Source organism: Micropterus salmoides, unplaced genomic scaffold, assembly GCF_014851395.1.
Source record: "Micropterus salmoides isolate LMB-PRFRI ecotype aquatic unplaced genomic scaffold, ASM1485139v1 Ms_hic_scaffold_10, whole genome shotgun sequence".
Classification (NCBI taxonomy): Eukaryota; Metazoa; Chordata; class Actinopteri; order Centrarchiformes; family Centrarchidae; genus Micropterus; species Micropterus salmoides.
In genome coordinates, this window is record NW_024040041.1 from 9254387 (window position 1) to 9278051 (window position 23665).

At 41.6% G+C, this 23665-nt stretch overlaps 4 protein-coding genes and 1 non-coding gene across 5 annotated transcripts; 3 read left to right on the plus strand and 2 right to left on the minus strand.

Annotated features, from left to right (window-relative positions):
- Positions 1 to 531: 531 nt before the first annotated feature.
- On the plus strand, positions 532 to 4327 carry LOC119884217 (zona pellucida sperm-binding protein 4-like). The gene is made up of 12 exons (XM_038694686.1): positions 532 to 814; positions 991 to 1115; positions 1921 to 2041; positions 2288 to 2422; positions 2553 to 2725; positions 2862 to 2941; positions 3059 to 3192; positions 3294 to 3477; positions 3576 to 3720; positions 3797 to 3866; positions 3937 to 4071; positions 4157 to 4327. Exons 1-12 carry the CDS (start codon positions 622 to 624, stop codon positions 4306 to 4308), a joined length of 1647 nt encoding a protein of 548 aa, XP_038550614.1. The 5' UTR covers positions 532 to 621; the 3' UTR covers positions 4309 to 4327.
- A 235-nt stretch (positions 4328 to 4562) lies between these two features.
- rrp7a (ribosomal RNA processing 7 homolog A) lies at positions 4563 to 7246 on the minus strand. Its single transcript, XM_038694712.1, has 7 exons — positions 7147 to 7246; positions 6788 to 6930; positions 6534 to 6659; positions 5971 to 6094; positions 5675 to 5772; positions 5382 to 5589; positions 4563 to 4738 (listed from the first exon to the last, which is right to left on the minus strand). Exons 1-7 carry the CDS (start codon positions 7208 to 7210, stop codon positions 4653 to 4655), a joined length of 849 nt encoding a protein of 282 aa, XP_038550640.1. The 5' UTR covers positions 7211 to 7246; the 3' UTR covers positions 4563 to 4652.
- A 668-nt stretch (positions 7247 to 7914) lies between these two features.
- On the minus strand, positions 7915 to 13858 carry poldip3 (polymerase (DNA-directed), delta interacting protein 3). The gene is made up of 10 exons (XM_038694705.1): positions 13725 to 13858; positions 12710 to 12822; positions 12124 to 12560; positions 11959 to 12003; positions 11774 to 11851; positions 11405 to 11626; positions 10691 to 10768; positions 10436 to 10565; positions 10082 to 10148; positions 7915 to 9161 (listed from the first exon to the last, which is right to left on the minus strand). Exons 1-10 carry the CDS (start codon positions 13823 to 13825, stop codon positions 8945 to 8947), a joined length of 1488 nt encoding a protein of 495 aa, XP_038550633.1. The 5' UTR covers positions 13826 to 13858; the 3' UTR covers positions 7915 to 8944.
- Positions 13859 to 14315: 457 nt separating this feature from the next.
- Positions 14316 to 14469, plus strand: LOC119896638. The gene has a single exon (XR_005443256.1). It is a non-coding gene; the product is annotated as a U12 minor spliceosomal RNA (small nuclear RNA).
- fam234b (family with sequence similarity 234 member B) lies at positions 14328 to 23627 on the plus strand. The gene is made up of 13 exons (XM_038694675.1): positions 14328 to 15025; positions 15948 to 16496; positions 16993 to 17106; positions 17419 to 17586; positions 18298 to 18413; positions 18976 to 19126; positions 19239 to 19380; positions 19659 to 19853; positions 20140 to 20218; positions 21930 to 22097; positions 22282 to 22402; positions 22551 to 22777; positions 22923 to 23627. Exons 1-13 carry the CDS (start codon positions 14989 to 14991, stop codon positions 22923 to 22925), a joined length of 2070 nt encoding a protein of 689 aa, XP_038550603.1. The 5' UTR covers positions 14328 to 14988; the 3' UTR covers positions 22926 to 23627.
- Positions 23628 to 23665: the final 38 nt, after the last annotated feature.

Sequence of the window (23665 nt, forward strand, 5' to 3'; positions counted from 1 at the left end):
AAACCTCATTTGATTAACCCATCTCATTCACAATTTAAATGAAATGATGAATGGTTTAGGTAGATGAAGTCAGTCCACGCGGAATTTAACCGGTCTCTTTAGGCATACTCTCATTTAAATATTATTTCCAAAACCAAGTTTGTCTACTTGAAGAATGGGATGGACTTTTAATAGTAGGCTAATCACAGATCCGGACAGCACAAATGGACTTTCATTTGAAACACTGACAGGATGCTGCAGTGAATAAAGGTTAAAATGCTTATGTAATAATTAGATGGGTACAAGCATTGCCATGGGGAGAGAGGGCGAGGCTGGCAAGTCCTTTGAGTTACGCAATGATTTCATGTAATGGCTCCCCGAGGAAACCTTGGCCCGTATGTGCACAGCATGTAGTATTTAAACACTGACCTTTTTATTAATTGCCAGCGTATTCTGTCCTACTTTTCAAATCAGTTTTAATCAGGCAGCTCTTGGGATTCACAGGTGGCAACAGCGAGACACAGCAAGCTTCTGACCAATTAACACTAATTAACAGAAGTCGCCTGACCCCTTCGCATTGTCAAATCAAACACAGAACCTGCATATCTAGGACCAACGCCTTATTAGCCAAAACATAAGAAGATGAATTATTATTGTGCAAAACCTCATTTCATTTCTTTAATTTTTGCCTTAATGGCTCAACACCGTTGGTGTTTCTCAACGGTCCAGATGAAGAGAACACCTTCGGAGCAGGCCCTGCCGAGAGTCACCTGCTCTGATGGAAGGATAAGAGCTGTTTTCGGTCCGCTTGTCAAAAGCAATATACATGTTAAAGGTAAGATCGCTTTCTTTGTTGCAATACTAAATGTCCAACCCATGAGATGGATGGCAGCAATGTTCTGGAATCGTTTCAGTAGGCTACAAAGTGCTCACTCAATTGCTTACATTAAAAGTAGGCTCTCAGCATTTGCGTTGAATCCATCAATAATGTGTGCATTGTTGTTTTCTTAGACATGACCGGGGCCACAATCCCAGTGCCTCAATCGGAGGGGTCCTGTGGCGTGAAAGTGGGCAGAGAGAAAAACCAGGTCCTCTCCTTTTACAGCACATATGACAGCTGCTATGCACATATTGAGGTAAAAAGGAAAAAAAGGGCGATGTGCTAAAGTTATTGGGGTTGAACATTATGTTTCTCTTATATACAAATCAAGGCTCTCTCCAGCATTACTAGTTTATTTGGACCCTCCCCAATTACTATGATTAACAAGGCACTCCCTTCCCAACAACATTTTTAAGTGAAATACTTTTGATTGGTACAGTGAACCATAAACTGAAGTGCACAAGGAGTTGAAAATATTGCGTTCCAAATTAGACCTTAGTATATTAATGGAATAATAATCTTCTCCTTGCCACCAAATCACACAATTGGAATTAACAATTGCCAAAAGTATGGCCAACAACAAAATAATGCATCCTGTTGACAGAATATTCCAACTGTCAGATTTGCAGTTTTTCTTTTTTTTTTTTCCTCTTTTTACATTTTACTGATTTTGCTTCCTCACTATCCCAAAAATGTTTTGACTACCCTCTGCTCAGCAAAAAGAAAAGAGAATTTTTAGAACCTGCTCAACCCCCTTTTAATTTTTGCTCAGTCCCTAACAGGATTGTGGGACAATTTAAAGATCACAGTGGCAGGGTTCTCAGAGAAAATATGGAAATGGTGATTACCAGTTAGTTCAACAAATGTATGGATTTGATCACAATAGGAGGGCTACTTACAGATTTGAGTGATTAAATTCTTATGTTTTTTTTGTCATGTGTGTAAAGCACATTATGCATAGACACATTGGGTCATAAACCATATTACCATTTTATGGAAATGTGTGTGTGTAAATGGAAAAATGGTGTGTATGGCTTCAACACCCTCATTGTGATCCTCAGGGCAGCAAAGTGATCATCCCTCTGCATGTACAGCTGACCGGAGAGGATCAATGGTTCAGGGTAAATATCAGCTGTCCTCTGATAAAGACATACAGTGAGAGGACTCGACTTATCCCAACACGTGAGTGGAAACAGCTGAGAAGCGGAACAAGCTCATTGACACGGTTATGTTTTCTATCTGAAGTCAGTGCTTATTTTATTATTTTTGTCCATTTCATCAATCAAAACTTAAAGTGGCATATTTTCCTTTGGCGCCTCGTCGAGAGTTCAGAACCATTTATTTACAAGTGATGCCATGGGATGTTTGTACCTGTCATTAACAATACAATGAGGGTTTGGACAATACAGTGTATTCTGTCTTCTCCAGCCTTACCTAGAAATTGTGACATACATAGACCTCTACGAGTGAACTGTGGACCGCAGCGCATTTCTGGTGATACCTGCAACAAACTGGGATGCTGCTATGATGCTCAGGATTTAATCTGCTACTACAGACTCGATAGTAAGATTGCCATATCTATCAAAGTACTCTATACATGGAAGTTATTTTTTTCGTGATGAGGTACATGAATTGACCTTTCCTCCAAATAAGATATGGTCAACATTTTCCTGTGTGTTAACACTCCCTCTAGCCTGCTCTCTGGACGGACACTTTGTGTTCTCAGTAAAGGCCACAGACAGAGACCCGCCCGTCGACCTCAGCAGCCTCATGGTCAAGGATCAGCCACAATGTTTCCCTATGATCACCACCCCAGACATGGCTGTCTTCAAGATTGGAGTCACGGACTGTGGTGCAAAGATGACTGTAATGCTACTTAAGTGTTAGATTCCAAAATGAGATGTCTGATTAAAAATATCACCTTTTTACAAACTACAGTCACATGGGGTAGTTGATATGTTTGCTTGAGTTTTGAATTCTTTTGTCTCTGCCTGGCTTTCAGGTAAACGGAGATGTGACGTTCTATGAGGTGGAAGTGGAAGAGCTGCTTACTGAAAGTGTAACCAAAAAGTTGCCATTTAGGTGTGTGTATATATATATATATATATATATATATTTTTTTTTTTTTTTTTTTTTTTCCCCCTCACACTTGAAGTATACTAGTGATGACAAATGTCCTGGTAAGTTTGAGGTTTTTAGTCTCCAGGTCCAGTGTGCATATGACACATCAGATTTAAAGCGTGCAGCAGCCTTGCAGCCCTTGTATGCAGTGACCAACCCGCCGCCTGTGGTTGCACTAGGAACCATCAAAGTGCAGATGAGAGTGGCCAAAGGTAACTAAAAAAGGAGCGCAGTATGGAATCACTCAGTGAGTTCTGCATTGTGTCCTTTAGAACAAAACCTTAGTGACAGTATTTGTGATTTGTTCCTCTAGATGCATCTTTCACATCCTTTTTTCCAAAGGAGCAGCTTCCCCTGACCATGCCCCTGCGTGAAGCTACATATGTAGAGATCTCTATTGCCCAGCCGTCCCCAGACCCTACACTTTCCCTACGTGTGCGGGATTGCTTTGCCTACCCTGCGTCTGAACACTCTGTGTGGACGCTGCTCTATGATGGGTAAGATGGAGTTACTTACTCTGGTAACCTGAGATGAGAAACTGGAATCGCGTGCATAAGTTACTGAGCAGCTGACAATTTCTTTTCCTCCTGGATAGATGTCCCAACCCTTCGGATAACATGAGGAGCTCTGTTCCTGTGGACCACATGGGGAAGACAACCTCCCTCTCTCAAGTCAGGAGGTTTGACGTCAAGACCTTTGCCTTCTTGGACCCTCTTACAGGCCAACCAAGTGTGGAGGAAGTAAGGTCATCACATCTGTGTATTTCTGATATAAGTGTGTATCTCTGCAGACATGACTGTGTTATCTCTTACATAGATATACTTCTACTGTTGGGTGGAAATCTGCGCAAATGATGATCACTGTGCACAGAGCTGCACAATCATTTGTGAGTATGTTACGTATGTTTCACCTGGTACACTATATGTGTTATTAAACTTCTGTCTCTCCTCAAACAGCATCTGAGGGTGAAAGACAGAGAAGAGATGTGATGTCTGAGTCCCACCAGGTCATGGTGGTCTCTTTAGGGCCACTGCTGCTGGGACAGAACAACACTGAACTGGAAGCCAGTGCATGTGTGAAACGGAAGACAAGTGCGTCCTGCACAGAGCAAAGCTATAGTTAGTGTGGTGGAACGACGGCAATACTTGAATTAAATGGGTTTTCTCTGTTCCTCAGTGTTTCAGGTGACTGTGTATATGCTCTCTGGTGTTTGTGCCGCCCTGCTATTGATCCTGCTGTTCACTGTATGGTCATGCATCAGAAAGCAGCAGAAGCCAGACGCACAACAAGCTTGTGATACACAAGTTGAAAGTGAACAATCTCAATAAAACATTTCACTGTAAATGCGAACTTGTTATGGTACTGTGTAATTTTAAGGAGAGAGTGCTCTGACCCTGGTGTGACCGTTCCATCATAAAGTTATTAGTCATAAAATCCACAGCTGTAGTCTATCATTACTAGCTATTTCTGTTTTGTAAATCAAGCCAAAAGTGATCCTGCATGTCACCTTTTAATAATTCGTTACCAACAAATGTTTTCGCAAATGTCTTATGAGCTGCTGGTAATTAAATGGTCATGAAAAGAAGTTAATCAGAATAAGTTTATTAACACAATGCTCAGGTTTATAATGTAACTAAACCCAATCTGTGAAATTAGCCTAGAAAAAGTAGACTCAGTAAGGTCTGAACTTTCTCTGTGCCCTCAGCAGAGATATTCTCTGTTTATCCTCCTCGAACTTTTTCCTTAGTTCAGCAATATCTGAAACGGGAAAAACAAAATGCAGTTAATTTCCTTCAAACAATAAAGGGTAACATTAGCATCTTTCAATCTGGACCTTATTTTCCCATGTGTCTGTGACTTTTTTTTTTTTTTAAATTGGTCCAATATTGAGCGAGACAGGGTTCAACGTAATCCTCTGCATCCTGTCAAAGTGTGTCCACTAAAGTGCTTGTTTTTGTCACTGATAGGCTCAGGTTGTTGTGTATTTTTACCTCTACCTATTGTGACTTTGGTGTTTTAAAGGGTTAAACACACTAAACTAACCAATAGCAGCAGTAGACCAGAAATTCCTGTGTTCTGTGAGTTATAATTGCTGTTTTTATCAATAGAGTCTGGTGGCTTTGACAAGAGTGATAGAGCGACTGTTTCTGGTTAAACAAAAACCTATAAGCCTGTCTCTGAGGAGGCAATATTGTCCACAAGGATTACGTTGCAGCCCTGTTTTGCTGCATCTGACTGCAGTGTGATTGCTCAACACTGGACCTTTTTTTTTTTTTTAAATGGTCACACAGACACACAATCGTGAAAAAATAGGGTCTAGGTTGAAAGATACTGAAGTTACCCTTTAAGGGCAAATATAGCCTGCAGATGAAGAAAACAATAAGCCAAACTGGCAACTTACGTTCTTTCTGTGTGTTTCTGTGTTGCCAGGTGTAGAAGTTCATGAGTTCCTTCCTCTTTTTCTTCCCTCTCTCTTTCTGTAGAGCCCTCTGGTTGGCTGCCTCACTGTGGGGACGGGCCTTGGTACCCTTGTGTCCTCTTGTGACTTTCACCCAGCCCTCTTCATCCTCTTGTTGCTGCTCAGCCTCCTTCTTCAGCCTCTTTGCATGCTGTGACAAAGAAAACAAACCCAAGTGGAAGTCATGTGCACTGTTTGGGTGGGTGAGGGTGGAGAAAGAGCTGCAGAATTCTCACCTCCTCTTTCCGCTTGTCGTAGTCCACCATGAAGGAGTCGACTATTTGTTGCAGCTTGTCCGGCTGAATAAAACACTCTGTGTACTGCTGAATCCATTCTGGCATAAGAAAGCGCAACACATAACATGAATGTGTCATACAATTTCTGCGTGTGTGATCAACAAGGACGTGGCTTACACTGAAATTGCCAGGAAATACCAGGTTCATATTTAATAGAATTAATGCAAAGCAACACAAAACAGCCATGAAGTGAGAAAATAATATTAGATTTTGCATTAATAAAAACAAAAACTCACTCTGTACTCCTGTCCTCACTGGATGCTTCTCTGTGCTGACCACCAGCGGCACATTATGTGGATGTGATTTAGCTGCTGTCAAACTGGAGGAGTTTTGGAACACAATGTAGCCCACTTTGAAACCCTGGAAGGGACAGAGAAAACAGAGGTAAAATAATGACCTGAAATATACTGTACATGTTAAGTACAGTTAATGTTTGCTTGTGGTGTTACAGAAGAAAAAAGTCAGCTGTAGAGCTGCAACAATTACTCGATTAGTTGTCAACTATATTTTGAGAATCATTTGTGATATGTCCAAATTCTCTGATATCAGCTTCTCAAATGTGAATAATTTCTCGTTTCTTTACTCTTCTAGGACAGTAAACGGAATATGTTTGGGTTGTGGGCTTAACAGGACATTTGAAGACGTCATCTTGGGCTTTGGGAAACACCGATTTTACCAATTCACCATTTTATGAGAATTTGCACACCAAAGAACTAATCGATTAATCATGAAAATAATTAATCATTAATTTAAAAAGAATGCTGTATTGCAGCCTTGCTCGGCAGCAGTAAGGACCAACCTGTTTTTCAGCTGGTTTAAAGAACTTGGAAAGCTTGGGTCCAGAATCCTCAAAGGAGCCCGGGTGGTCTCTCAGCTCCACGGTCTGAACACACCCGAACTGCGAGAACAACTCTTTGACAACACCCTGAAACAAAAACAGCACCGCAGGTCTGCAACACTTAGTAGTCTGAATTTGTATGAGGAGAAAATAATTATATGATTAACATGTCGTCTAGACCAAACAGTGAGACATTCATTGAGTATAAACTATACCTGTGAGCAGTATGGAGGGATGTTGAGCACGAACAGAGTCCGGTCCAGTGGTCTGTGAGAACTCTTCTCAGCTCGGACTCTGTGCTCTTTCACATACAGCTTGTGCTGTGCAACGCTGTCGGAACTAAACTGTAAGGGCAGTACTGCGAAGAGAGAAAGGAAAACACAAAATAACCTAAAGACAACACGTCACTCTGTATCAGTAACCCCCGAGCGATCCCTGGCTAACAGGCAGAAGAGGGCTACAGATCAATAACCACCCACACCGCGTAAAATGACAACAAACACTTCTGACCGAGAACAAATCAGTATGCTAGCGAGAGGCTGAAAGTATTATTATTAACTTAGCCAATTATTACCCGTAAAACCTCCAGGAATAACACAAGGCTGGCTACTGGCATGTTTCTTCTTGGCCGGCGCCATCTTGTTGTGACCTTTCACACCGGAAGTACAACTAAAACCAAGTACGTAATTTTTTCTACAGAAACACAACACCACTAAAATTTAAATGACGGCGTATAAAACTAAATTAATTAGACATATACTGTAATGTAAGCATGTAATGGAAAATAATCAGATACCATTATTAACATATTGCACAGTTTTTTCTATTTTAAGAATTTCCAAACGCAGCCAGTTCACCATAAATTGTCTTATAAGATCTCGTTATTTTTACATAAAGATTACAGTGAGAAAACAGTGCTAAATTGGCATTTCTAGCATGAGCATAAATGAAGGATTTACTTAAAAGGTCTGTTGCCAAATGTTCACATAAGGAAGTCAGTAATTTTTTGTTGTAATTGGTTATAAGGTAAGCACAACTATTCAGCTTAATTCAACACTGAAACTTTATAAAATATACAAATACACATATAGTAAATATGTAACATATTGAGTTCCATGTCCAAAAATAAAAGGGAAATCCTAAGTAGCGTAATCTAAATTTATTAGCCAATTAAATCAGGCTTCTAATAAATTCAAATTGTCATAGCCCTTGAGAAGCTGATGTATAATTGCATTTCTAGTCTGAAGTTTTGAGAAAGCCTGCATGCTGAAGGTATATGACATTGACCGCTAGAAAAACACCATCATATGGCAGACTGGAAAGAGGAGCCTCAGACAACATCTACAAAGCTTAATATTTAATGGAGACATTTCACAGACAGATCTGACTTTGCTAATCTTTTCTTGACTGACCTACGGAGAAAGCAACCGAAAGTAATTTACAGTCCTTGAACATAAATCGAATGTAATGTATACTAGAAAGAATTAAACATATACAGCTTCAAAACTGGATAACCATGTAAAAACAGTGTCAAACGGCGCACACAAGAATCTGGATGAAACAAGCATGTTGAAAACAACTAAAATATCAACATAATATGACATATGACATATGTTTTTGAAAAATGGTTGATTAAAATGGTATATTAGTGTTTGTCCATCCCTGATTTACTCACACAAGTGTTTTCAGTTATTTTGACTCATAAGACCTCTTCTCAGATTAAAGTTATGGAAACTTCTGGTGAGGATTTGCTGAGGACAATTGCCTGTCCTGCCTAATCAGGTAGATATGTTATCTACTGCAGTCTGTACTTCCCTTTAAAAAAAAACAAACAAACAAACAAAAAAAAGAGGTACAGACAATAAAACTGAACACACCTGTGTGCGTGTGGGCCTTAAACATAACACATCTCTTAGTAATGACAATGCTGCTCAGTGTCTGTCAATTAGTCTCCTTTTTTTGGGGACTCTGGGTTGTAGGTAGAGTTAAACTGGAGTATTAAAAAAAAACCTCAACATATCCAAATGGGCTGCCGTTTAATTGACAAAAAAGAAAAGAAGAAAGCCCTACACATCCAGGTTCATTTGGCATCCCCCAACACATTGGATTAAAACAACAAATCACATAACTTCTTTCCATCAGTTGATCTTAGGAAAAAACTGGTGACATTCGGTTACCACAAAACCAAAAACAAGATAATGCATATCCATGAATGTCACGTTCAAAGAAGTCATGTATATCAAATGTGTAAAAATGAGTTTCATATGAGAAAATGCAGACTGCCTGCTGTCACGGTGATAAACACAGTTTGTATGTGAACACTGAGAATGCAGTAATATGTTCATGAACAGTGTATTCACACTAGACATGAGCTATATCTTGATGCGAAAGGCGGTGGCCTGTGAGCTGGGCGGCTCAGTGGTAGAGGTGGACTGTGCAGTGGACTTGAACAGAGCTTTGAGGATGGTCTGGGGGTCCACTTCTGGAGTAGGCTGAGAGGAGGCTCGCTGACCGGCTGGGCGAGACAAGGAGGGGGGCAGACCGTCTTTCTTTGTACTGCTGCCTATGCCTGGAGTGTCACTGAGCCTCCTGTAGGAGTGAAGGAGAGACAGAGATGTCACATTTCCTGAAGAACTTAAAAATAATAGCTGCAATCATTATGCAAAAAGCATGGATAGCGTAAGCCAGAAACACAGCAACAGCTAATGGCATTCACATTTCAATGGGAAGCTCGCTTAATTGCATTACATTTTGAAGCAATTTACTGTGAACAGTACATCCATAGTTTAGACAAAATGATCCAATAACCAAAAGTGAGTAAGTGCTTCATAAAAGGCAGCTCAATTTAGCCCCGAATCACTTGTGAAACACTCAAATGCTTGTTCAAGAGTGAGTAAATCCTGCCTGGATAATCACTAGGCCTGCGTGATACGGTTTAAAAAAAAATAATAAAAAATTCAGTGATTATTTTGACAGAAGTCACGATTTGTGATGTGATTCACAATTAGCGGGAGTGATATTTTTTCCATCACAATATTTCATTTCACTGAATGATAACTGTATGACATTTATTAGGGCCTGTACCGAAAAACACGTTTTCTTACATCTGGAGAACAAGGACAAGAAGGCCGGGGCATCTCTGCACAACTACAGCACTTCATTACAATGCATTTTTGCCACACATTAGACATTCATCAAAAAGTTGCAGCTTCTGCAATTCTGATATTGGCAGTTGGCCATATTGCAATTTGATAATATTTCAATTAACTATGTAGCCCTAATAGTCTCTGCTGAAGTACTTGCAGGGGATTCTTTGCAAATTTAAGAGAAGCAATGCTACTATCCTTTATACTTAAAATAATTAAATGCTTAAAGGCTAACATGACTTTCAGTCACTCAGGGTTGAGACAAATTACAACTCATAGGAAATATGCGACATTAAGTGTGAGCTCACACTCAGTTACAGATTAATTTGAAATTAAGAGATAAAGCCTTGCAGGCTCACTTACAATAGAATGGGCTGATCAGACGTGATGACATTTCCCTGAATATGGAGGTTACACTTCATGGGCTGGCCTGAGGGTGGACAAGAAAAAAATTTATATTTAAAAATAAAAAACAGATGATGCACAGAATCAATCAAACTATCAATCTGGTTAATGGCCATCTCAGTGATGCTGACTACATCTAACTTGGCTAATCTTCATTTCAACATAAACACTTTGTTTTACAAACATATACAATGATGACTCTAACCAGCAACCTTCATAGTAGTAGTCACTGACCAACATGCAAAATAGAAGCCAGTGCCCAAAACCCAGAGAGCCATTTGATGTGTGTGCGTCCTTGTTACTGGCACTCACCATCCAGGCAGCGATTGTTGTACTTCCTGTATGCACTCACAGCGTCGTCTTTGCGCACAAAAACCACTTCAGCTACGCCCACCTTCACCAGCCGGGCTCGCTTCAAGGCCCCGCACACACAGAACAGTTCCTGAACAAACAGATGGGGAGTACAAACACACACAGAATGTGTCATCACAGCGCTGCAGCACTCGGCACACCGTCGAATATCAAGCATAACAAAACTGTTACTGTCGATCAGTGTGATTTACTTACAACTATGTCTTCCTCAGTGACCCGGGGATGCAGGTTGTTCACTGTGATTTTTGTCCCCTCCAGAGGACTGAAAGCAGGCTAGGAAGAAACAAAACACCACATGATCAAGCACATGCAATTAAAATGGCTGACACGCATGCCAGCATGGTTAACATGTCAAATTGCCTGATAATCCTAAAATGAATTACTAGGGTGAGCACCAAAAACTGACAGGCAATCAGCATCCAGATCAGCTATTTTATTGTGACGGAGGAGGCATAGAGGGAGTAAAAGTAAAGTAGAGGACTGGGTTCAATTCCTAGCGTGGAAAAATATTCATACAATATAAAATATTATTTTCTAACATAGGTGTCTTTGATATGATGAGTTACTTAAGAGCTTATCTACAAAAGGTTAGCAATAGCTAATGTTATCGCTACGAAATTATAAAATCTGGGGTCTGCTTAGTGAAGTATGGTTAGCCAAGGGAGTCTTTGATAAATAATCTGAAGCATGCAACAGCTTTCAGTGTAAGCATTTCTAATTAACATTAAATGGCTTACTAAACTATCAATCAACCTTAACCTGGTTGGTGTCTCTCAATAGGCTCAATTTGAAATGTATGTATCTAACATAAATACATATTATGCTGAATAATAATATTAGGTGGAGATGCGCTACAAAAGGTGGGGAAGGAGGGCATCCTGAGCTACTTATGCAAGCAGGAATATTCACCTGTGAGGGAGTAGGAGCTGTTGTGCTGCTTTCTGCTGGGCTCTGCTGGAGAGTCCTGGAGACTGGTTGCAAGGCAGCAGGTGAGGACCGAGCAGCAGCCATGCTGGTGCTGGGCCGGGTGGGAGCCACAGGGACGGGAGGACGTGGGGCCGTGTAAGCATCATTTTTAACCACTTTAGTTATTGGGGCTGACATGGAGAATGAAGAGCCCGCTGCACTGGACTGTAAGAAATACAGGATTGGAAAGAAGAGTAAAATTTTATGGGGGAGACGGACACTGGATGTGCAGTAATTTTAAGTATGTGTTTGAGTCCCTGTTGATTCAGACGGTATGGAAGATCAGGTCAGCTTTCATGAAGCAGCTCTTACCCGTGACTGTAGCATACTATTAGCCGTAGTGATCTTCATTTGTTTACTGGGAATGCCATCATGCTCATTTGACACAGGCTGTGGGAGACAAAATATTCCATCTTAGTACCATGTTTCACAGTCTAAACCATTATACAAGGCTTTGTCATGTTTAAAAATGGCAACAACAAAAAAAAGAGCTCTACCTGTGTAGCTGCACGTATTCCACTTAACATCCCTACTGGACGTTGCTGTAAAAAGAGGCATCAAACGTTAAAGGACAGTAAGCGTGTCAGTGTGCAGTTACACTTCAACAAGTATATATACATGCAATGACTGTTAAAGAACAAAGAAACTCATTTTAACCTCACCTGGATGGTCTTGGTTATTTTCAGGGGTACTTCAGCAGCTGCTAGTGTCTGTGTGCCTCCAATGCTCCTCTTGAGGCTCAGCCTATCGCGAGCATCCATCATTCTCTTATTATTGCTCAGCTGTGGCGTTACGTTGCCCCTCACACCAAGTCCTTGTACATTAGGGGCAAAGTGCCTCGTGTTCACACCGGCAGGATTGTTGGTGTGTATCTGTATCTGTGGCACGAGTGTCTGGCTCTGTTGCTGGTGCGTTACTGCTGTCTTTTGAATGGTCTGTGCAGGAACACTGAACTGATTCAGCCCCTGTTTACGGGAGTTGATCATCTGACGAGCATCTTGCACTCCCCCTGCTGCTCCTGCTCCTCCTCCTCTTCCGCGTATTTTGAAGCGAGCATCTTTCTGACCCAGCTTTTCTCTGGCATCTTTCACTTGAAACGCTGAGGGGAGACAGGAAGAAGATGGCGACTTAGTATTCATTTCCAAAACATAAACTTCACTACTGATTTTTTACTGAATATCATTTCACCAAAAGGAAGGATCCTGATCAAGTATTTTTATTTGTCTAGGAAATAATAGTGACCCTTACCTGCTGCTGCTCCTGCTCCTCCTCCAAGCCGCTGTCTGACATCATTAACTCCAATCTTCTGCCGGGCATCAAAGCTCTTGCCGATGCCTCCTGCTCCCCGTCCAAACATGGGTCTAAGAGAAAAAAGAAGCTTCTTTAAGTTCATCAATGGTACTCTACTTGTATATATTCTATCCATTAATCTCATATCTTTTAAATATTTTTATATTTACATAGTTTTATGTTTTGTTGGGCACCTCGCCGTCAAAACAAATCCCTTGTATGTGTATAAACATCTTGGCAGTAAATCCAATTCTGACTGGAGTGCTCAGTCAATCAATCGATATTTTTTACGTTCCCAAACAATTATGCAAGTTTTAAATATATTGGGAGTTACACTTACAAAGTAAATTATATTCCTTTAATAATTATTATAGATTTATTTTCCCCCACACACAGTGCAGGAGGAATGCGCTCAATGTTTGCTTATTGGACTTAATTTGAGAATATAATATCTTCTGTTCTTCCTCACACAGTGGATGGACAATATCAAGACGTTCTAAACATGAATGTGGACAAGGCACCACCCTAATATAACCATATTTGTTCAATACGTGGGAGCAAAAACCTGTTTTGCTGCCAACATAAATATTAGCTTGCTGACTAACGTTAGCTAACCTGAAGCCTGGCGAGTGAAGCTACAAACATCAGCAAACTGGTCGCAGGTCCTGAAGTTTCTGCTAGTAAACATGCAAGTTTGGTTAGAAAACGGGAGTTAGTTGAAAAATCAATCATGCTTTCCAAATTTAGCAATGAATGGCTTCAGGCGTAAAGGCCTAACGTTAAGTAGCAGCTACTACTACTAGCCTCGCGTTTACAATGTACTCGCTTCTGGCTGCAATGGGCTAACGTTAGCCTACGCTGGTAAAATAGCTACAAACATCTCTCAATTCTAGTTTAGCTTTTAGAAATGCTACTACACGTTGGCACATCGTTAATGAACGTACGTCCATCAATGCATTGATAGTTTAAATACCGTTTAGCTGGTGCCTTGAGATGAATACCGCGCTGTCGTATCACTTCATCCAAAGAGACGTCTGCCATTTTCTCAAACTGTCTCACAGCGCATGCGTGCATGAGAAGTTTTAGCTGTGGATACGGGAGCCGAAAAGAGTCAGAATGCAAAGTGGCTGTCGGGTGTGATAAGTTTATTTCTTTGATTTCATATGTTTTGTGTCATGATCGTGATATTAACATTTTAAAATACACACTGATGGAATGTTGAAACACACAGACTACACTGATTAAGAAAGTAACCGTTGTCTCGTCACAAACGAATCATCTGTGATCGATTACTCTTGACAAAATGCAACTCCCGTACGTGCCTCGGTACCCATGAGCCTTTGCGCCACATTGTCAAAACAAGTACAGTGATCTTGAGCAACATATATCGTTTACAATCATAAAAACACTGTTTAACATTATATTCACACCAACTATTATTCAAGACACACACGCAACTGTTGGTAGGAACTAAAATGAACTACTGTCAGTGATCTTTGGTTGGCACCGTAGCAGAGAACACCTGGGCACTGTGTCTATGTCGGTCTTCGGCAAACGACTGGTTATGCCTTAAACTGATGAGTAAGGAAAATAACGACGCGGGGTGACGCCCGTGTCCTCGTGCAACTTACGAGATCAATTTTTGAAAGGGTAAAGGTCTGCCTGCAGAGGTGACTTGCCTACTTCGCGAGATGCCTCGTGGGACCAGGACCTTCCCCGACTCCCATAACTGTTAAAAACAAGACGAACTATTATTCGCAAGAAAGAACCGACGTTAGGCGTGATGTGATTAGTAATGGAGAGTAACTGTATTCTGTCACATGGATCTAGCTACACATAGTCTGTATAAAAAGGGTCTACCTCACTATTAGAAACATGTAATATATATAGGGGATTTAACGCAATGCGACAATGTCACAATCAACAGCTTTAAAAGTACAGCACATAAGTTAGTTGAACAACATTTATTTTAAATTTGTAATTTACGGGACTGTTGATTTGTATTGAAATGAAATCCTGAACCCTAATATAATTTAATAAGTTTACATATAAAGCTTAGTTTTTTGTTTGTTACAAATATTTTGCATGCATTTTGCAAACATCAAAACAGGGAAAACTCGAAGTCCCAGAATGCAGTAGGGCAGATCCGAAGTGCTGGGTCGATGTACTCTCGCTGTTCATCGCCGCTGCCTCACGTTGCTGCTGTCGCGCGGATCCGTTAGCAGCAGAGAAGAGAAATGGCTGCAGCTCTGTCCCGTGCTCTCAAACTGCCCGGTAAGATGCGCTACACGCTTTTCATCCACACAGATAGATAGATGAAACATTTCAGCTGACATTTTACTGAAACCATCCTCATGTGTTCGGAGGAGGTGGTCTGCTGCGGCTGCTCTGCTCTCATACACAGTTGATTCATTTGATGCGCTGTCTCTCAGACAGTCAGCATCTGTGTCATGTCGTCCCAGATTAAAGGACGTGTTTTCCAAAGGATGTAGTTTAAGACAGATGTGGGTTTCTGTGTGTGCGGAGGAGCAGCGCATCTTTCCGTTGTCTTCTGCCTTTCAGCTAGCTGCTAGCTAATGTTCAGCCACCATATACTGAGCTGCTGTTGGACAGTAAACAAGCAAAGCGTATTATAAATATTGGCTGAATCCAGGCAAAACATTACACTGTATATATAATAACGGTACACATGAAACAACCAGGGATGTGCACTACTTGTATTATTACAATAGTATTTTTTGTGGTATTTAATAATTTGTTGAGAGGTCTCAAATTATGAGCAGGCTACAATTAGTATATTTATGTTTATATTACTATTTAAAATAATAAAATTAGCCTTATAATCATTATAAGCTGTATTATTATAATTAGTAATAGCAGTAGTGTAAAGATGTTGCAGATGAAATAATAAAACAGTAACTTTACTCTTATTACTGTTTCTGTAATAAGATAAACTACAGTATACAACAGCATGTTGTCCTGTGTTAGCTAACTCTGAGTAATAAGGGACAGTACTACGTCACAAAGCGAAAAGCGCCATTCAGAGTAAAGGAAGGATACATCTATAATATACCAGTACCAGCATAATGTACTAGTATCAATAATATATCAGTAGATTATCACAATACAACGATTACTAAGTCACCTACTCTGACGACTCAGTTGATCCTGACGAGCAGCCTCTGTGTCTCTGCAGGGAAGAAGGGCTCCGAGCTTGGGGAGTACGACCCCCTCACCCAAGCAGACAGCGACGACGACAGCGAAGAGGACGACCTCGTGCTCAACTACCCCCGTAATGGCCTTGGCAGGGACAGCTGCCTCGGCACGGGTCCCTCAAAGGTGCGGGGCGGCAGATCTGGGAGACTTGTGGGGGCCCAAGACGAGGCACAGGAGGACGAGGAGGAAGAAGAGGACGTGTGGAGGGAGCGACTCCCCAGCAAATCCAGACGGGACAGAGACGACATGAAAGGCATGCAGTACTGGAGCAACAGGGACTCGGGCAGGGACAGGGCTGGGGAGACAAGAGGGGGCCCTGGGCCGCTGGGGGGCACTGGGCTCGGGGTTCACAGTACTGATGCGGAAGAAAAGAAGATGAGGATGAAGAATGCTGTCCGGAGTGCGTTCTTCCTGGTGCCGCTGGTCTGCGCCACACTGCTCGTACTGCTGTGTGCGTTCCTGATCCCGTGCCAGAAGGGAGATCTGGAAAAGAGGCTGCAGTGGGAGAGAGCACTGGGAGACGCAGGAGGTACAGAGAGGGTCGCTGCAGCTACATTTCCAGTAGCAAAATAACTGAAGAGTATTTACATTTAGCATGAAATGAAAGTAAGAAAATAAAATACTCTAATAACGCTCACTTTATGAAGACTTACTTGGGAGTCTCTGTTGCTAGACCCGTGTAATTATACCTGATTGTGAGCACCACTCTGTCTACCATGTGTTCGGTTTCAGCATGCGCTACGAACGTGTTGCAGAATGGCACTGTGTCTTTAATGCCTGCACTTTAATCACCAGTATTTTAGAAAACAAACATGGACGACTGAGCCAAGACATGTGATTCAAACATTTACTTCCCCCATTTCCCCCCCTGCTGATTCAAAATATAGGTGGACAAAACACTTTAATACAACCTTATGCAGAAAGTTGTTAAACCGGTCGGTAGACTTTTAGCTCCAGTCAAACACTGACGCACGTCACTCTATTAGTGGATGCCATTCATTTGTTATATATTTTTTTCCGTCCAGGTGTCACTCCACCTGCACTGGCGCTGTGGGACGTCGATGGGGATTCGGTGGAGGATGTGTTTCTGGGTGTTACTGAATGGACCAATGACACCCATCCTACACAAGGAAACAAAAGTATGTGAACAATAATTTGAAAAGGCTTGGCCTGGTTTGTTTCTACCCTGTCAGGTGTTTTATTATAAATACAGGCCTTTGAGATAAGAAGGGAAAGAGTGGTGGAAAAACAGACTTGTCGTGTGCATGTGTCCTCCTGAGCGTTACATGATAGGTAGCTACTGTGCTGAATGATGTAAGAAGACTCTCTCCTGATTTTATCCTGTTTGTCCTGATCCAAAAATTTCAACTTTAATGTCTCCTTCTTTAACCTTTTCTGCTTTTGTGTTTTTCCTGGTTTTATTGATTCACTGCATCTTTCCTTCCACCCAGTTTACAGTGCGGTGGCCCTGTCAGCAGTCAGCGGCCAGGTGCTCTGGAGGAAAGTCATGCGCGAGTCTGTGATGTACATCCAGTGTGGTCTGCAGTACAGCGCCCAGCCCTCACCTGTGGTCCTCCTCATTGGCAAATCCATCCTCATGGCAGTCAATGGCACCACAGGTTAGAAATCAAGCCACTGGCTATGTCTAGTCCACTATTTTTCCCGTGTAGAAGCACTGTACCTGATCGTCTTCGTCTGTTGTCTGGTTGTTCTGAATGCTCATGTGCAAAACAATACAGATATTTGAGCTAAATTTCTCTCAGCCTCCAGCTCCCCATTCAGACAAAAGAGGTAAGCCAATAGGCGGTGGGCGAACTATACTATGGTTTCACTTGTTGGGTTTTTATTTTTTTTCATGGGGGGAACAATAAAGGGTGTTGGGACGAAACTTACCAAAGGGAGTTTGGGCATGGGTGGGACTGCGAAAGTTTTTTTTCCCCCTGATCTCTGAGTTAAAGAGAGTGAAGTTTATTGCACCGCCACGCTTCAGTGGTGACGACAAGAACAGCATGCCTGTTGGTCTCTTTAAAGTGAGTTAGTGATGAGTCATACATCAGTAAATAGCCTGACTCTACAGGTGATCCTTTATGATAAAGACACAGAAAAATAGAAATGCATGGCAAAAGTAGCACCCACTCCAACTTTTCACAAACCATGTATTTAGGGAGCTCACGTCTTATTAAGAGGAGCCTGGCTCCTCCTGGCTCTCCTGTAATTCACACCCTGTCAATAGGTTAAACTCCATGTGAGAAAAGGTCAGTAAAGGTGACCCCCTGTCGCAATGAAATCCATTTAAAACCGAGTCAAAGTGTTCTCCTTTCGCTCCCCAGGGTCGAACTTGTGGTCGGTGCAGCTTAAGAACATTGAATCCCAGGCGGTGTTACTTCCAGACCTCCAGGGTGACTCGGTCCCAGATCTGCTGATAGCCACCCTGCCTGCAGATGAGGTATAGCTATGACAGCCACACCCTTCTCTTCCTCCTGTACACATATATAAAGTTACACCGAGGCACTTAACTTGCACTGCAGCACAACTGCACTGTGTGAAACACAATGATTACACTCTAAAATGACATAGACTGTTTTATCATGTCTACTAGTAGTATACAAATAAAGTCACTTCTTACTATTCTGATAATACTTTGATCTAAAACACTTGATTGTGAGTCTCTTGGTTGTATTTCAGCTGATTTGCTTGAGTGCATCTATTAAGTCCTTTTAATCAAACAATCCAGTTTATAGATTGATAGATATGAATTTCACTCATTCTCTTGTTTATAAAGGGACACACATTTAAGTTGTTTTGAAATTTCACAGCTGCCGACTCTCATATATCCTACAGCTAAATAAAGTTGTGCTTCCGCTGACAGTCTCATAATAGCGTCTATGTTTCATACAATGGTATATTAGTTTGTCATAAGGGATCAAGAGCTGAAAGTCAACACAATGATGTTCCCAGAGCTTTGCATTCAGTGACTACAACCCTATTTCTGCCGTATTCGTTTTCAGTCTTTGGATCTCTCCCTGACCTTGATCTCTGGGCTGACGGGGGCAAAGCTCGGACGTCCCGTGCCTTTCAACCTCACTGGACAAGGAAAGCTGATTGGTCCTTTGCTGCACGAGACACAACTTGAGGCATACTACATCTTATTTGGACTAGGTAAAGGAATCAACCGGCAGTATAGAGGTCTTAACATCACTGTGAAAGGGACTCAGTCACCACGTTTGTCTGCAATAGATACACGACTTTGTGTCATTGCCTTTTTCCTCAGGTAACGTAGAGGCCATCTCTCTGCGTGATATCTACTTTCGTGCCACTGGCAAAATGCCCATAACTGAGGAACTGAGAAGGAAGGATCCAGGATGGGAGGCACTCAAGAAAAGCAATTCCTCCTCCTTCATACACATTTACAGGTACACCTCATTGACTGGCACATGGCTCTATACAGAGGCTTCTGTGTTAAATAATAAATAACCTTTAATCACTTGGTATGACCTGCTACAAGTGGGACTCCTGAATGTCTGTATGAGTGCAGATTTTAGATTTAGGTTAAACTAGGAAATCCTGATTACTGGGGAAACGTGGTCTCCAATTTCCAGGGAAAAAAGATGACAAGGACTTGTTTACTACCGGCTTATTATACAATTTACGACTGATATAAGCCAAAATCACAACTTTGATGTCTTTCTAGAGGATCTGAGCGTGTGGAGTTCCTGCTCCCTCTTGTGGCTGGTTTTGGCAACTACCACAACAGCCTGGACACGCTTTCCAACCTTAAAGCCTCCAAAAGCGACTGGGTGCTGGTGTTTGGATCCAGCAAACTGTCAGTGCTCAGACAGAGGGACATACGTAAAGAATGGACTTTCAACTCGGCTCCCATTCACAGGTGAAGCCCTGCGAATCACTATGTCGCCACCGACTGAGTTACTTTTACATGCCTGTCACTGCCAACAATGCTACTGTTATGACAAGAATACAGAGAATCATCTGAGGTTATCAAAGTTGGCGTGTAGTCAGCTTACAGTCTTATACTTTGAATCAATGTAAGTCATTAATGTACCGCAAATCCCAACATGAAAACACTGTTTAAGCTTTTTAACTGATGAAAACAAAGTAAGTCGTTTGTCAGAATTTTGTGACACTTCCCTAAAATATTTCTTTGCCTGTCACAGCCAACCAGCCCCTGGACACTTCAATGATGATGGGATCCTCGATCTTTTCATCCAGCATTCAGCCAACGGCATCATGCAGGTAAGACAAAGTCAAATTAATGCAAGGGCTCACATGCTGAACAAGAATTTGTGTTAAACTGCTCCTTTTGTTTTGTTTGGCAATACTGTAAAAATAAGATAAAGAGTCTTGAGTCTACAGTTCTGTGCAAAGAGTTTAGGCAGGTGTGGAAACAATGCTGTAAAGTAAGAATGCTTTCAAAAATAGACATGAAAAAAGGTGATATTTATCAATTAACAAAAATACAAAGAGAGTGAACAGAAGAAATACCAAACTCTAAAGTAATGGGTGGTGATGATGCAGTGGATAAGACACATGCCTTTGGTGTGAGAGAGCCGTGTTCAATTCCCCACAGTGACACAGTGAGCAAGACACTTAACCCCTCGTTGCTCCAGAGGCGTGCGACCTCTGACATATATAGCAATTGTAAGTCGCTTTGGATAAAAGCGTCAGTGAAATGAATAAATGTAAATCTAATCAGTATTTGGTAGTATATATCAATTATACCAAACAGGTGCTAACGATCACCAATTCAATGAACTCTCATTAACTGAGACAGAAACAGCTGTGTAGGAGGAATACAACTGGGTGAGGAACAGCCAAACTCAGCTAACAAGGTGAGGCTGTTGAAGACAGAATACTGTCAAAAGCACAGCAACAAGATGCAAGGTAGTTATACGGCATCAACAAGGTCTCTCCCAGGCAGACATTTCAAGGCAGACAGGGGTTTCCAGATGTGCTATCCAAGCTCTTTTGAAAAAGCACAAAGAAACGGGCAACGTTGAGGACCATAGACACAGTGGTTGGCCAAAGAAACTTACTGCAGCAGATGAAAGACAGAACATGCTTATTTCCTTTCACAATCTGAAGATGTCCAGCAGCTCAGAGCTGCAGAAAACAGTGGGTACACCCATCTACTGTCCGGAGAAGTCTGGTCAGAAATGGCCTTTACGGAAGACTTGCGGCCAAAAAGCCAGACCTCTGACACAGAAACAAGGTCAAGCAGCTCAGCTATGCATGAAAACACAGGAACTGGAGTGCAGAAATGGCAGCAGGTGCTCTGAACTAATGAGTCAAGATTTGTCAGTGAAGCAGGGTGGAGGTTCTTTGCATTTCTACAAATGGAGTTGGGGATTTGGTCAGAATCAATGGTCTCCTTGATGCTGAGAAGTACAGGCAGATACTTATTCATCATGCAATAGCATCAGGGAGGCATCTGATTGGCCCCATATTTATTCTGCAACATGACAACGACCCCAATCACACAGCGAAGGTCATTAAGAAGTATCCTCAGCGTGAAGAAGAAGAAGGAGTCCTGGAAGTGATGGTGTGGGCCCCACAGAGCCCCGATCTCAACATCATTGAGTCTGTCTGGGATTACCTGAAGAGAGAGAAGCAACTGGGGCTGATAAATCCACAGAAGGGCTGAGGGTAGGTCTCCATCAACCTACCTGCCGAGTTCCTTAAAAAACTAAGTGCAAGTGTACCTAGAAGAACTGGGGCTGTTTTAAAGGCAAAGGGTCGTCACACCAAATATTGATCTGATTTTCTCCTGTTCACTCACTTTGTATTTTGTTAGTGATAAATATTATATATTAACGTGTCTATTTTTACTTTACAGCAATTCTCCCACACCTACCTAAAACCTTTGCACAGTACTGTATATCTTTAACTAACCTCTATGTTTTGCTCTAACCTAATACCAGTTTCCCCGTCTTCTCCGTCCACTTAGGCCCAGGTTGTTGATGGGGCAAACGGGCATCTTCTCTGGACAGCAGAGTTTGTGTGTCCTCGTCTTGTTTTGGAAACTTCGGCAATCTACACCTCAACTGGCCAATCAGCTTTCCTCTTCTGGGCCAGCGAACCAATCAGGGTGCAGAAGAATGTTACCAAGACAACTGTGAGTCTGCCATAGAGAACAACAAGATCATTAACGCAAAAATTATAATAATAATGTAGAGAATGAGCCTGCTGTGTATGAATTCTGTGCACAGCTTATTTAACATTATTGTCTTGATTATTATTGAGTTTGACCTGAAGGCATTAATGAAATACTCACTAAACTGTCCACACTGCCTGTGTAGGTGGCACCGGGTGTTGCTGCAGCGGAGCCGCTCATTAGAAAACTTTTCCTGTTGCACCCTGCATATCCCACAATCCTGATGGAGCTCACCAGTACCACAGACACCGCAGTCACCTCTGCAGGTAAATGTGCTGTGGCTGCAGAACAGTATTAATACAGATATTTTATTCACAGTGCAAAAGTCAGATTACCAAGCTGTCTTAAAAAGAATTTCAGTTGTAGAGAAAAAGAAATGTAACTTCCTATTTTCTCCTATTTCCTCTCTGACAGTGAGTTACCAGGAGCGCCAGAAAGACGCCATCTACATCACCGTATCCTCCCGACCCACGCCCGATTCGGAGCCCGGCGCTCGGATAGTCAAGAGCATGAGCCTCAGAGCTGCTATCACCAAAGGACAAATTGTCAGACTAGGGGAAAGCAACAAGAGCGGGGAACCCGTTAAACCCGCAGCGTTTGAGGTCAACAAGTTCTTCAGGCGTTTGTCCTTTAAACGTCAGGTAAGAAAGCTGTAAGATACAATCAATCCAATGCAGGTAGCAGAACAGGATAACTTATCTGAGGCTTACATTCAGTAATGAGTACTGTGGGTCAGTTTGATTGCAGTAAGTGATAAATCTCTCTTGACTCTGTTGCTTTGTTTAGTGATGAGCCACCACGCCCTGCGTCACGGGAAGCGGTACAACTTAAAGGACTCACATGAGGACGAAAGGGACAGAGGTTGTGGTTAGCTCTGCACTAAGGAGACACTACAAATTCATTTGAAGCGTGTTTGGTTCACTAAGTATGAATTTCATTTCTGTTACTTTGAGAGACAGGTAGAGATTTTGTTTGTATTGTTTTGGTTTGTACAATGAAAAGGCTTATTTAAATGATTTAACTTGCATTTGGGGAGGTCTTTTAATATTTCATTGAATGTTTATGATTGTTTGGACTTGATAGCAGAAGGATATAACTTTGTACAGTGAAGCACAATAATGCTGATGAAAGGGCATGTAAATGTGTTTACAGTATGCATCACTCATACAACTCTTCAAGAGCCAGTATATTCATGTGGTGTCATCCCTCAGTCACATGCATTTTTTTGTCTGGAAGCCACTAATTGTGTTCTTTCTGCTCACCACTAAGAGACTGTAAATATTTAATACTGTAAATATGTATTGCTTTGCTTTAACGTTTTGATGTTTTTGTTTATTTATGGTGTCAGATTTGTTTGAATATATATATATATATCCAACCAGTTTTTTTTCTTTCTCTCAGAAGGCGTGGCTGCTAAAGGTTATGATATTTAAATGTAAACTGCAACTTCACATATCTCAAGAGAAAGTATGACAGTCAAGTCTTACTGCATCATGTATCACGTGTCGTTTATTTCAACCTTCTTTTTT